This window comes from Corticium candelabrum, chromosome 4, assembly GCF_963422355.1.
Source record: "Corticium candelabrum chromosome 4, ooCorCand1.1, whole genome shotgun sequence".
Taxonomy (NCBI): domain Eukaryota; kingdom Metazoa; phylum Porifera; class Homoscleromorpha; order Homosclerophorida; family Plakinidae; genus Corticium; species Corticium candelabrum.
Window position 1 is genome coordinate 3,550,672 of NC_085088.1, and position 11,175 is coordinate 3,561,846.

Genomic DNA, 11,175 nt, shown 5'->3' on the forward strand with positions numbered 1-11,175 from the left:
GTCGTGTTACCAATCGGTACGTGCTCCATCTCATCTAATGATGAAAAAGTAGGCAGCTGGAAAGAGCTACCCTCAGAGTCGTCTCCATTTTCATACGACCGTACATCGCAAGATCCGCGGGCGGCGACCACGAGAACGCTAGCGATGATGATGATGATGATGATTCTAAGAACCCGAACAAACACACTCCTCGTCTGCAAAATTCGAGATCAAACATTACGTGAACAAAGTTGGGCAGTCACCCGCCAATAAATTCCCATAATCGGTGTTTATCATAATTGCAACACTTTTATTGCTTGTTTGTGATGCAAAACAAACTTTAGCAGCTATCTTTCCATGCACAAGCATATATTTTCTGGTACGCGTCTACGGTCCAATCAATTTTTCCACAATAACAAAAAATAGAGCGTTTATAGAGGCTAACTCGTGCAGACTCGATCAGACGGCATGATAAGCGGGAAAACTCTACTAGATAGATATCCGTGTACCATTTGGCGTCACGTCATCTCTAGAACTAAACACACGTACTGCATCTGCAATCAACGTCAAACCACAGAAAGACTATTAGGTAAATCTCTATATATTTTATTCTATTTATTTAGCTAGTTCTACGACCGGAAGTATGCGGCACCAACAACGATCAGTCCGTTATGAGTTGCACGTCTGGAAGTCCATGAAGGCAAGCACGTCGGTTGCTAGAGAGACCTCTGAACTTGCCTTCTAGCTAACCTGTCGCGCCAGGGCCGACGGAGCAGCAGCAGTCCCTAGCTAGATATGCATGCATGTGGCCGCCCAACTTTCGAAATTTCTGTCTAACCAGCTATCTAGACAGTAACACTTCATTACCTCATTTTCTTGACTCATAGCCTAGCTAAAAGGTTACTTTGCAGACGTCTGTTCGCATAGAGCTCTAGGTGACAAAAGGTGACCAGCTATACGCGTGCGTAAACGTTAGATTACATGGAAATGACGATAGGATGCGAATGCGTCATGCAGGTTTGCGGTCTTGGATCTTAGGAGCCTTGGATCCCAGACGTTTCTACAGGCACCTACGAAACAAAGCATAGAGTAGGCGGGGAAAGGGCAAAAATGGACGGGAAGAAAGAGCCTCTTTCTTCCTTTTGCCCTTTCCCCGCCTACTCTCTTTTTTTCCGCCCACTTTAGCCCTTTCTCCGCCTACTCTGTGCTTTGTTTTGTATGCATAGGCGCCTGTAGAAACGTCTGGGATCCGAGGCTCTTAACAGCGTCCCAGACTCTCTCCCGTTTGTCAAGACTAGCGCGAGAGAGGCTGGGGACGAGGCTATGCGGTCTAAATGTGCTACGCATATGGGAGGACGTGAGGCTTATACAGGGTTTAGAATTGATTATCTAGGTGTACTTTCTGCGAACAGTGTCTGGCGGCATGGCTACCGCGCAACTGGTCACAGGAGTGGAGCCGAAGGCAACACGCCCCACACATGCACGGGAGAAGACAACCTAGCGGCATGGTAACCAAGTTAATTAATTCAGAAATTATGGTATACTAGGATCCATGGCCCGTCCTTCGTACGGGCAAGATACTGTAGTGTAAAGATAGGTCTGTGGACACGTCACGTGCATCTTTGTTGCGAGGTCCCGGATATTCTAAATGAATTCGAATCTTGTTCTTCGCGCTTGTTTCGATAGAAATCGACACACTCCCCGTGTAGCGCTTGCTGCAGAAAACGTGTAGGTTGGATTCGGTGCAAATGTAATCAGATTTTGGAGAGAAACGAAAGCGCTAGAAGAGTAAGTTTCGTCGGCAAGAGATATTCGATCGCTCGAAGCTTTGCGAAGGACGGCGATGCATAGGGTCTACACAGGACTGGTGTGGGCGTGTGTTCGAATGAACCGAAATGTGTATCGTTAGCGTCGTCGAGAAATTTTAGGCGGGGGTCGACCCCTTGAGAGGGGACCCGGTGCATAATTTTTTAATTTTTTTACGCAAGCCTTCCTCTGTGCGTGCCGAGTGTGCGTACCGATTTTGGTTGCGAACGGACAAAAGACGTGGCCCCAAACGCGAACACAGACAGACAGACAGACAGACAATTTGAGCTTTATATAGTAGATTATTATTATATTGTAATTGTATCAACGTAAGTGGTGTCACGTGTACATCATCATCAGAGCTGCCAACTCTCCCGCATTGAGCGGGAGACTCCCGCATTTGGAACCCTTCTCCCGCCTACCCGCATTTGGCATCAAATCTCCCACATTCTGACCATTGGTGGGTGTGACCAAAATGATGGGCCTGCCTGTTCTGTGTAACTGTACCATACAGTTTTAGTACATGCATGTGTACGCACATACATGATATCCCAATATCAATTTCTGTGTTCCAGCCCCGGCTCTTTCCTAGCATACTTGGTCAAAATACCGACATACGAGGAGTCGGTCAGAAGTGGAAAGGGGGAGGGACTGCCTACCTGATTACCATATGTATTGCTGGAAAAGCGATCGAAGAAGGCCACAAGAAAATAGAATCGAGAACATCCTAACTACCCACGAGAATGTACATGTACTTTTTTCTTAGATTTTCCTAACAGGCAGTAGTACGTACAGTACAAGTTCTGTGTTTAATTAATTAATTATTATGTTTAGTAATTGGTGTTGATACTGTGTGTCGCTAATTAGGCACATTAATCAATCAGTTATACATTTGTTGTACTATAATTTCATTAATTAATGACTTCTACTCCAACCGGGCATGCAAATACTTAAATTTTGATGATTAGATATTAACTATATAAATTAACTATATAATAAATATAAATATTAGATATTATTTATATATATTATTTAACACTTATTACGGTATACATTTATTGATATTAGTGCTATTGTAGGCGTGTCCAATTTTTTAAACTAGACTCCCGCATTCTCCCGCAATTTTCCTGCAAACTCACGCATTTTGATACTGCTAGGTTGGCAGGTCTGCATCATAAACATCCAGGCCCACTACAAAAATTGTAGCCTCTAGCCTGCGCGCGTTATGAGGGACTGTGAAAGAGGCTAACTATGAACTAGAACTTCACTTGATGAGTAGTACTGTACGTACCAAGAGCAGCAGCGACGTATATACGGCCAATGGAAATACTGCGCATGCGCTTATTGTTATCGCTGCATGGTGTCAAATGATGTCAAAAAATGTGGCGTGTGTGTACCTATATGTATGTCACTATATGGTGAACCCATGCACGTAGGTGAGGAGACCAGACAAAACAGCTGGACGCGTTGTAACCTCAACTCTAGACTGCTCTGAACCTCTGTCAAAGGCCAAAAACAGACGAACGATCTAAATCTCAGACTTCTCTTAATTAATGAATTTTTGGTGGTCCTAAACCAAAGTGTGACATGGCAAAGAAGTATGGATTGAAGGTGTACAGCCAATTGGAATTTGATGCCAGCAAGCAGACAACTTGAAAAGGAATTCCGCAGCTTCTGGAATAAGGAAGCAGAACTGTTGGCCAGAGATGCCGGACTAAGGCAGCTAGGAAAACAGGAGATTCATGGCATGCATCATTAAAATTAGTACAGCTTGGACTTTGCACAAGTCCTTATTGTTGAAACTTGACTTGAAGTACCTATAGCAATCACAGCAAAAGGTAACTGATCCTGATTCAGGAAAGAAAAGAGAAGATGACGTGATTGCCAGAAATTTGAGTCAAATGGATGCCGCTCAGGTGTCTATTGAATCCAGCTGCATGCATCCACAACAAGCTGAAAGAATCAGCTTTCTCTTCCTCCAAATACCTCTATGCATGATTGAGATATAGTTTGAAACAGCAGATCAGAGAGACTGAAAGTCATCTTTATGAAAACATACACATGAACTTAAAAAGTCTCAAGAGTTTCCTAAGAAGGCCACGGCAAAGCAAGTTGGAGACTTGAAGAGCCACCTATACTGAAATTGAGCAAACTAAGCTTGGACATGCCGACATGTGCAGTGATTTGGAAGAAGATGAACTAGCATGTCTAGTTGAGGAATTTGAAGACGCTTCCTTTTTACCCATAGGACAGGTAAAATCATCATCTGTGGACACAAGTACATAATTTAGTGGACATCCAGAAGCACTGGTACCATGAACTGCGCAAATTCTGCCTGTAGAGCTCTCTAGAGATCATATATGTCAAGCTTTAATTAATTAAGCAACTAGTTCTGACGCTCCTTTCTTTACTACTTACCATGCAATCAAGTAGTGCTGACAGAAACAATACTAGTGGATTGATGTTTCCATTGCAGTTAGGTACTAAACACAATCATCCACACTAGATCGATAGTCCACGAATGTTTCCATGAAGTTGAGATATATAGACTATGACCAGCAGCGTTTCGAGCTGTCAATGTACGTGCGTATAGTGCCAATAAACTCATAGAGCACTGACCAGGGATCATATCCTAGCGTGAAATTTAGAAACACGTGACAGTGTGAAGTCGAGAATTAAAATTAATTAGAATGTACACTTGGAATTCACGACTCACAACAGAACAATGAAACAGCATGTGGAATTAGCTAACTGATTGTCACAGCAAATTTAGCACCACCAGGCAGTACCAGCAAGGATGTGGTCTCGGTTTTCAGAAAGCGACACGAGGTACTTCCCCTTTGACCGCCAATTAATTCGTCGTTTCCGGTCGGAACCAATCGCGGGCATCTTCCATTCATACATCCAATGGATGCTTGAAATACCGCGAAGCCAACTCTGTAAAGTACAAAGGAAATGGTTACAAAGAAAACGTAATAGTTTCTAGTGTCTACCAGTTGATCCCGCATTTGTAGGAATGCAACAAATATTTAATATTTCAAACTATTTTTCTTAGAGCTGGGCGCTTGGCACAAGGCGATGTTTAGCGTGGTATGTACAGGCGCGACTTCCATTTGAACCGGAATGTGGTAATTCCTCTGCACTGCATGTAAACATTCACACGTGCGATAGGTGGGGCCTTATGACGCCAGTACCACTTGGTGTTACTCGGTGCGCTTATCCGGGCTATTAACATCCAACATTGTGTAAATAAAACGGACACAACTCTACCATCGTTTAACAGTTTTCACTCATCCTACGACCTCTATGGAACGGCAGCTTGTGCTCCTGTTATTAGCAACGGTCTGCCTTCGCATTGCAAGCAGCAGCGAGTAGGACAATCACTTACGGAGTGGCGAGTAGTGATTCTCGTTGTAATTGTGTTGTGTTGTCGTTATTGTAGATCTTACATTGTTGTTGCTCCTAAAACGGTGCGGCCAGGTGCCACGGTCAAGATAAGTGTCACTACTTTTCGGGCCATCTCTGACGTCGATGTACGAGCCGAGGTGGTCGCTCGCGGAGTGGTGCGGACGTCTGCAAGAAAGACCGTCGCACCGAGTACGTGTCGAGCATGCCGTGCACAGTGTAGTGACATTGATAAAGGATCTCTGTTTTGTAGATGCAGCCGACTTCATAGAGCTGCAGGTATGAAATCTAGAGAGTCTAGATATTTTACGGATAGAAATTTATTAATAATATTATTTTTAAATATTATTTTTAAATATAATTTTTAAATATTATTTTTAAATATTATTTTTAAATATTATTTTTAAATATTATTTTTAAATATAATTTTTAAATATTATTTTTAAATATTATTCTTAAATATTATTTTTAAATATAATTTTTTAATATTTTTAAATATTATTTGAATTTATTATTTAATTGATTTTAGATTATTAATATAATTTAGTAAAATACTAATTTTTCAAATATTATTTGATCTATTATTTACTTGATTTTAAATTTATTATTAATATTATTTTATTATAATTAAAATTAAATTACAAAGTTTAGTGTATTAATTTTAGCTTTCTAGTATTGCGTATAAATGCTGAATGTGTGTGTGTGTGTGTGTGTGTGTGTGTGTGTGTGTGTGTGTGTGTGTGTGTGCACGTGTGTGTGTGTGTGCGCACGTGCGTGTGTGTGTGAACATGCATTTCAAGATGGTTATTAACATTCCAACATCACATTTGTTATAATTGTTTGCTGCTTAAATTTAGTTGATTACGTTTGCTCTGATAACAGACTGTTGTGATCGATCTCACAATACAAGTAAACATTTTGTGTGTATAGATGCCCGAACAACTTCCTACAGAGAATGGAGAGTATTCGTTAGTTGTTGCTGGCAGTGGTGGCTTGACGTTCAGAAATGAGACGACTCTTACAGTGGATCAGAAGTGTGTATCGGTGTTTATCCAGACCGACAAAGGTATTTACAAACCAGGACAAACAGGTAATACCTCAATAGGGTAATCCCTTTGCAATCATTTATGGTCATCATTTATATGATACTTTCAGTGATGATGAGGTTTGTAGCATACAAACCTACTCTGTTGCCGTACAGTGGCAAAATCGAAGTGTCAATTAGTGTAAGGCATTCGGATGTATTGTGTTCAACTGTATGGTTTATGTTGCTCTCTCTTGTAGGATTCCAGTAAGAACCTGATGGCCAAGTGGAAGGATGTTCAACTAGTCAATGGTTTGTTAATTTATTATTGAAATTAATTAATATGTGATGGAATGTTATTACATGTAACTTGGAGAAATAATGGTAATGACAAAGTTGTATATAGTATTGTGTCTAACTAATCTCAGGGCTTAAATTAACGTCTGGCAATTGGACGTTATCCAAACAAACTGGTCTTACTGCCGAACACATGGCAATTTGACCAGACACTTGTCCAGACATGCAACACCTCTGGCAGCAGGGTTTTGGGTGACTACAAGTGTTATTGTGTAGAGATAGCCAACAGGCTATGGGAAGACATTTCACACTAAAAAATGTTTAGCCCAGTTGTTTAGGTCTGCGTTTAGCCTGTAACAGTAATTGCTCTGGGTAGCAGACGCTGTTTAAAGGTGTAGGGTCACCGTCGGACATGCGCACTTGAGCCGATCTCAAGTGACGTAGCTTTCTCATCGTAGTTATTGTACGTAACCTATGTTCAAGTGTCCTGGCAAGAAAATCAGTTTCGATTGCCAGTAAGCCCTTCAAATACTGTTCGTAGGTTGCGCATGTACGAAGGTCACTAGACGAAACTACTGCAAAACTGGCTATTTAAGTGTCGATTGACGGGCACTGCAGCTGTGTAACCTTTAAACAATACGGATTTTTGGTGCTCACTGTGAACTGAGTGCGCTTGGTTACTCTCAGATGCCACATACGGGAATGTGTGCTTTCTGGTCACATGCAGAGCATTAGGAACTCCAATCTGGCTCGAAATGCAAGGGTGCTTGTCGAATTTTACCAAAGCTGCAGTGTAGCAACCTCAGTTTGAGGTTTTAGAAGAACTACATCTAAAAGCCAGAATTTAGCTACAGTACAGTTAGCCTCGAACTTTCAGACCAGAGAGCGCGTGAAGCACGCGAACTCTAGTCTGGACCAAGTCGATACTAAAATGGTTTTGGAAATAGCCTTCTAAGCCAATCAGCTCCTTACAACCGGAATGTCGGTTGTAAATTCTGATTGGTTTAGCAATAATTGGTTATGCTAAATGCACTAACATTGATTGCGTGCATGTGAAATCCTCGTGGGCGGCTAAGTGCACGCCAGAGCCGTGATGAAGACTCTTGTGCACGCACACATCTTAGTTTTAGTTTCAGCTTCAGTTCCTCGATCATTTCAAGCTTGTGGTGACAGGACATGCACAGCAGAGTCGCTAGACCATCACCTTTGACAACTGTTCGAGTGGTAGTCTCGCTAGTCAAGCGGTTAGACTAGCTAGTGGTCTGCCGAAGAATTCAAGATATTGCCACAAACACAGCAGACGTCTCTTCTTTGTTCGTGAGATCTCATGGCATTTTCAAATGATATGTTGATCTAGGTAAATGATCCTACGCTGGTAGACTACCATTTAGCATCACTTTTGATAAATACTTCCGAAATCATTTTAGTATTGTTTTGGTCCAGACTAGAGTTCACGTGCTTCACATGCTCTCTGGTCTGGAAATTCGAGGCTACAGTACAGTAGCAGAGTCACAGTCTAACGCAACCTCATACTGCAAAGTCTCGATCGTTTCAATTCAGGCTATAGCATCTAAGTCGTCGTGGTTACTGAGTGTTTGAAACAGTGCACCCTTTTCAAAGGGCTGCAGTGTACATGTCTAAGTGTGACCCTGCACCTTTAAATTGATTTGTCTTTAATTATGACTTGCTAGTTAAGCCTACATGCAAACCTATTACTAGATGCAACAAGTGGCACAAGAATTTAGTAAGAGTTAGTCGTTCATTAGAAACGTAGGATAATAGATGTTGATGTTTACTCAATTACGAAGACTGACACTCACTCATCTGAGTATGAATCACGTGCAGAAGCAAAATTAAGTTATAAAAAGTGGGGAAAGCGTTTAGATGTCTCAGAATTAGATGAAGACATACTGTAGTGCTTTTTCTGTTCATTCTGAGTTAGGGATTGGATTGAAATAGGTAGCACGTTTAAGATTTCATTCAGTTAGTGTGAAATGTGATTTCATTAAATTGGTGTGTGCATGAAATTTCAGTATGAAAACATGCATTGCAGTCACCTTGAATGTCTGGACAACTGCCATTGATGTCGGTCAACATCCAAGTTGTTCTGACAAATGTCCTAATGCTTGGAAAATACTAATTTAAGGCCTGAATCTCTATGTATAAGTTTAGCTACCTGCTAACTGTTTGTATGGATTGATCATGACTGTATTGATACTCATAGATACTGATTTGTGCTTTGATTTGGTGTAGGTGTTGCTTCCAGTGACTTTCCGTTGTCTATCGAGCCACCGGTTGGTGTGTGGACGACGGTTGGTGTGTGGACGATATCAGTTAGTGGAGATGTAAGCGGAAAGATGTTGATTGTCAGTTATACTGTTGTGCTGTAATTGGTGTCTTTAGTGTTTGACCGGAACGCAAACATTTCAAGTAGACAAATACGGTAATAGTCATACACAAAACGTGGAAAATTGTATAGTGTGTGTGTGTGTGTGTGTGTGTGTGTGTGTGTGTGTGTGTGTGTGTGTGTGTGTGTGTGTGTGTGTGTGTGTGTGTGTGTGTTCGTGCATGTGTGTGTTGTGTGCATGTGTGTGTTGTGTGCATGTGTGTTGTGTGTGTGTGTGTGTTGTGTGTGTGTGTGTGTGTGTGTGTGTGTGTGTGTGTGTGTGTGTGTGTGTGTGTGTGTGTGTGTGTGTGTGTGTGTGTGTGTGTGTGTGTGTGTGTGTGTGTGTGTGTGTGTGTGTGTGTGTGTGTGTGTGTGTGTGTGTGTGTGTGTGTGTGTGTGTGTGTGTGTGTGTGTGTGTGTGTGTGTGTGTGTGTGTGTGTGTGTGTGTGTGTGTGTGTGTGTGTGTGTGTGTGTGTGTGTGTGTGTGTGTGTGTGTGTGTGTGTGTGTGTGTGTGTGTGTGTGTGTGTGTGTGTGTGTGTGTGTGTGTGTGTGTGTGTGTGTGTGTGTGTGTGTGTGTGTGTGTGTGTGTGTGTGTGTGTGTGTGTGTGTGTGTGTGTGTGTGTGTGTGTGTGTGTGTGTGTGTGTGTGTGTGTGTGTGTGTGTGTGTGTGTGTGTGTGTGTGTGTGTGTGTGTGTGTGTGTGTGTGTGTGTGTGTGTGTGTGTGTGTGTGTGTGTGTGTGTGTGTGTGTGTGTGTGTGTGTGTGTGTGTGTGTGTGTGTGTGTGTGTGTGTGTGTGTGTGTGTGTGTGTGTGTGTGTGTGTGTGTGTGTGTGTGTGTGTGTGTGTGTGTGTGTGTGTGTGTGTGTGTGTGTGTGTGTGTGTGTGTGTGTGTGTGTGTGTGTGTGTGTGTGTGTGTGTGTGTGTGTGTGTGTGTGTGTGTGTGTGTGTGTGTGTGTGTGTGTGTGTGTGTGTGTGTGTGTGTGTGTGTGTGTGTGTGTGTGTGTGTGTGTGTGTGTGTGTGTGTGTGTGTGTGTGTGTGTGTGTGTGTGTGTGTGTGTGTGTGTGTGTGTGTGTGTGTGTGTGTGTGTGTGTGTGTGTGTGTGTGTGTGTGTGTGTGTGTGTGTGTGTGTGTGTGTGTGTGTGTGTGTGTGTGTGTGTGTGTGTGTGTGTGTGTGTGTAAACTATTATTTTATAGTGTTGCCCAAGTTTGAAGTGACTGTTACGCCTCCGTCGTTTATTGTCAGCAATGATGACTTTATAGAAGGAACCATTACTGCCAAGTTGGTTGCACCTGTACATGAAATGATCTCATATTGCAACAGACTGTTCCTCTTCTCAGGTACACTTACGGGCAGCCAGTGAAAGGCAATTTGGTTCTTACCTATTACATACCCACACAATATGCTCACGCTCGGTAACGGTGAACAGAATGGTATTCGTGTGTTGCTTAGTTAGTTAATTTCTAATTGTGTTTGAAGGCCCAAAACATTGCAAATATCAAGATTAAATGTAATGTATACATCTTGACTAGATGAATTATTATCTGGTGTCTAAATTTGGTTTATTGTTTTAGATTGATGGAACGTATGCATTCAGACTGTATAGCAGCCAGATTAGAAATCTTCAGGATGACTACTACATAGAACATTTTGACAGTTTGCCAACTTGGGGACAGTTGGCCATCAACGCATCCGTAACAGAGACGTTGACTGGTATGCCTGTTGCATAGGAAATAGAAAAATAGATAAAAAAATAAGTAAAAATAAATAATAGATAGAAATAAAAATAAATAAAATATAATAAATTAAAAATAAATACAAAATAAATATAAATAAATAAATAATAAATAAAAAATAAATAATAAATAAGTAAAAATGAATAAAAAATAAAAAATAAAAAAGTAAATAAAATAAATTAAAAATACAAAAAATAGAAAAAAATAAAAGTAAAAAGTACTTATTAAATAAATAAAAAAACAAATAAATACATAATGAAAATAAGTAAATATAAAGATAAATAAAAAATAAATATATATAGATAATAAATAAATAAATAATTCAGCTATATGAGCCTATAAGAAAAGTGACTTTGTAAACGTCACGAGACTTGGCGAGTAGCGTACTCTAAACGTATAGGGCTAAATCGACTTCCGGTCTGGGGACTATGTGGCTGGCTGGCTGGCTGGCTGGCTGACTGACTGGCTGGCTGGCTGACTGACTGGCTGGCTGGCTGGCTATGTCTGTCATGCTACAGGAATGTGCCATGCCTCCTTAGTGTG

The 11,175-nt window shown here is 41.3% G+C and overlaps 1 protein-coding gene across 1 annotated transcript; it reads left to right on the top strand.

Moving 5' to 3' along the window:
- Positions 1–4,919: 4,919 nt before the first annotated feature.
- Positions 4,920–8,901, top strand: LOC134178040 (C3 and PZP-like alpha-2-macroglobulin domain-containing protein 8). The gene is made up of 7 exons (XM_062644817.1): positions 4,920–5,156; positions 5,228–5,382; positions 5,444–5,469; positions 6,121–6,280; positions 6,346–6,416; positions 6,475–6,526; positions 8,765–8,901. The coding sequence occupies exons 1-7, from the start codon at positions 5,092–5,094 to the stop codon at positions 8,899–8,901; spliced, it is 666 nt and encodes a 221-aa protein (XP_062500801.1). The 5' UTR covers positions 4,920–5,091.
- The last annotated feature ends 2,274 nt before the right edge of the window (positions 8,902–11,175 follow it).

Bases quoted from the DNA above. Each gene is read 5' to 3' on its own strand.
- LOC134178040 (XM_062644817.1), top strand. From the start codon at position 5,092: ATGGAACGGCAGCTTGTGCTCCTGTTATTAGCAACGGTCTGCCTTCGC. The intron at 5,383-5,443 runs GTACGTGTCGAG...TCTGTTTTGTAG, and splicing joins AAGAAAGACCGTCGCACCGA to ATGCAGCCGACTTCATAGAG. The intron at 6,417-6,474 runs GTAAGGCATTCG...TCTCTCTTGTAG, and splicing joins AAATCGAAGTGTCAATTAGT to GATTCCAGTAAGAACCTGAT.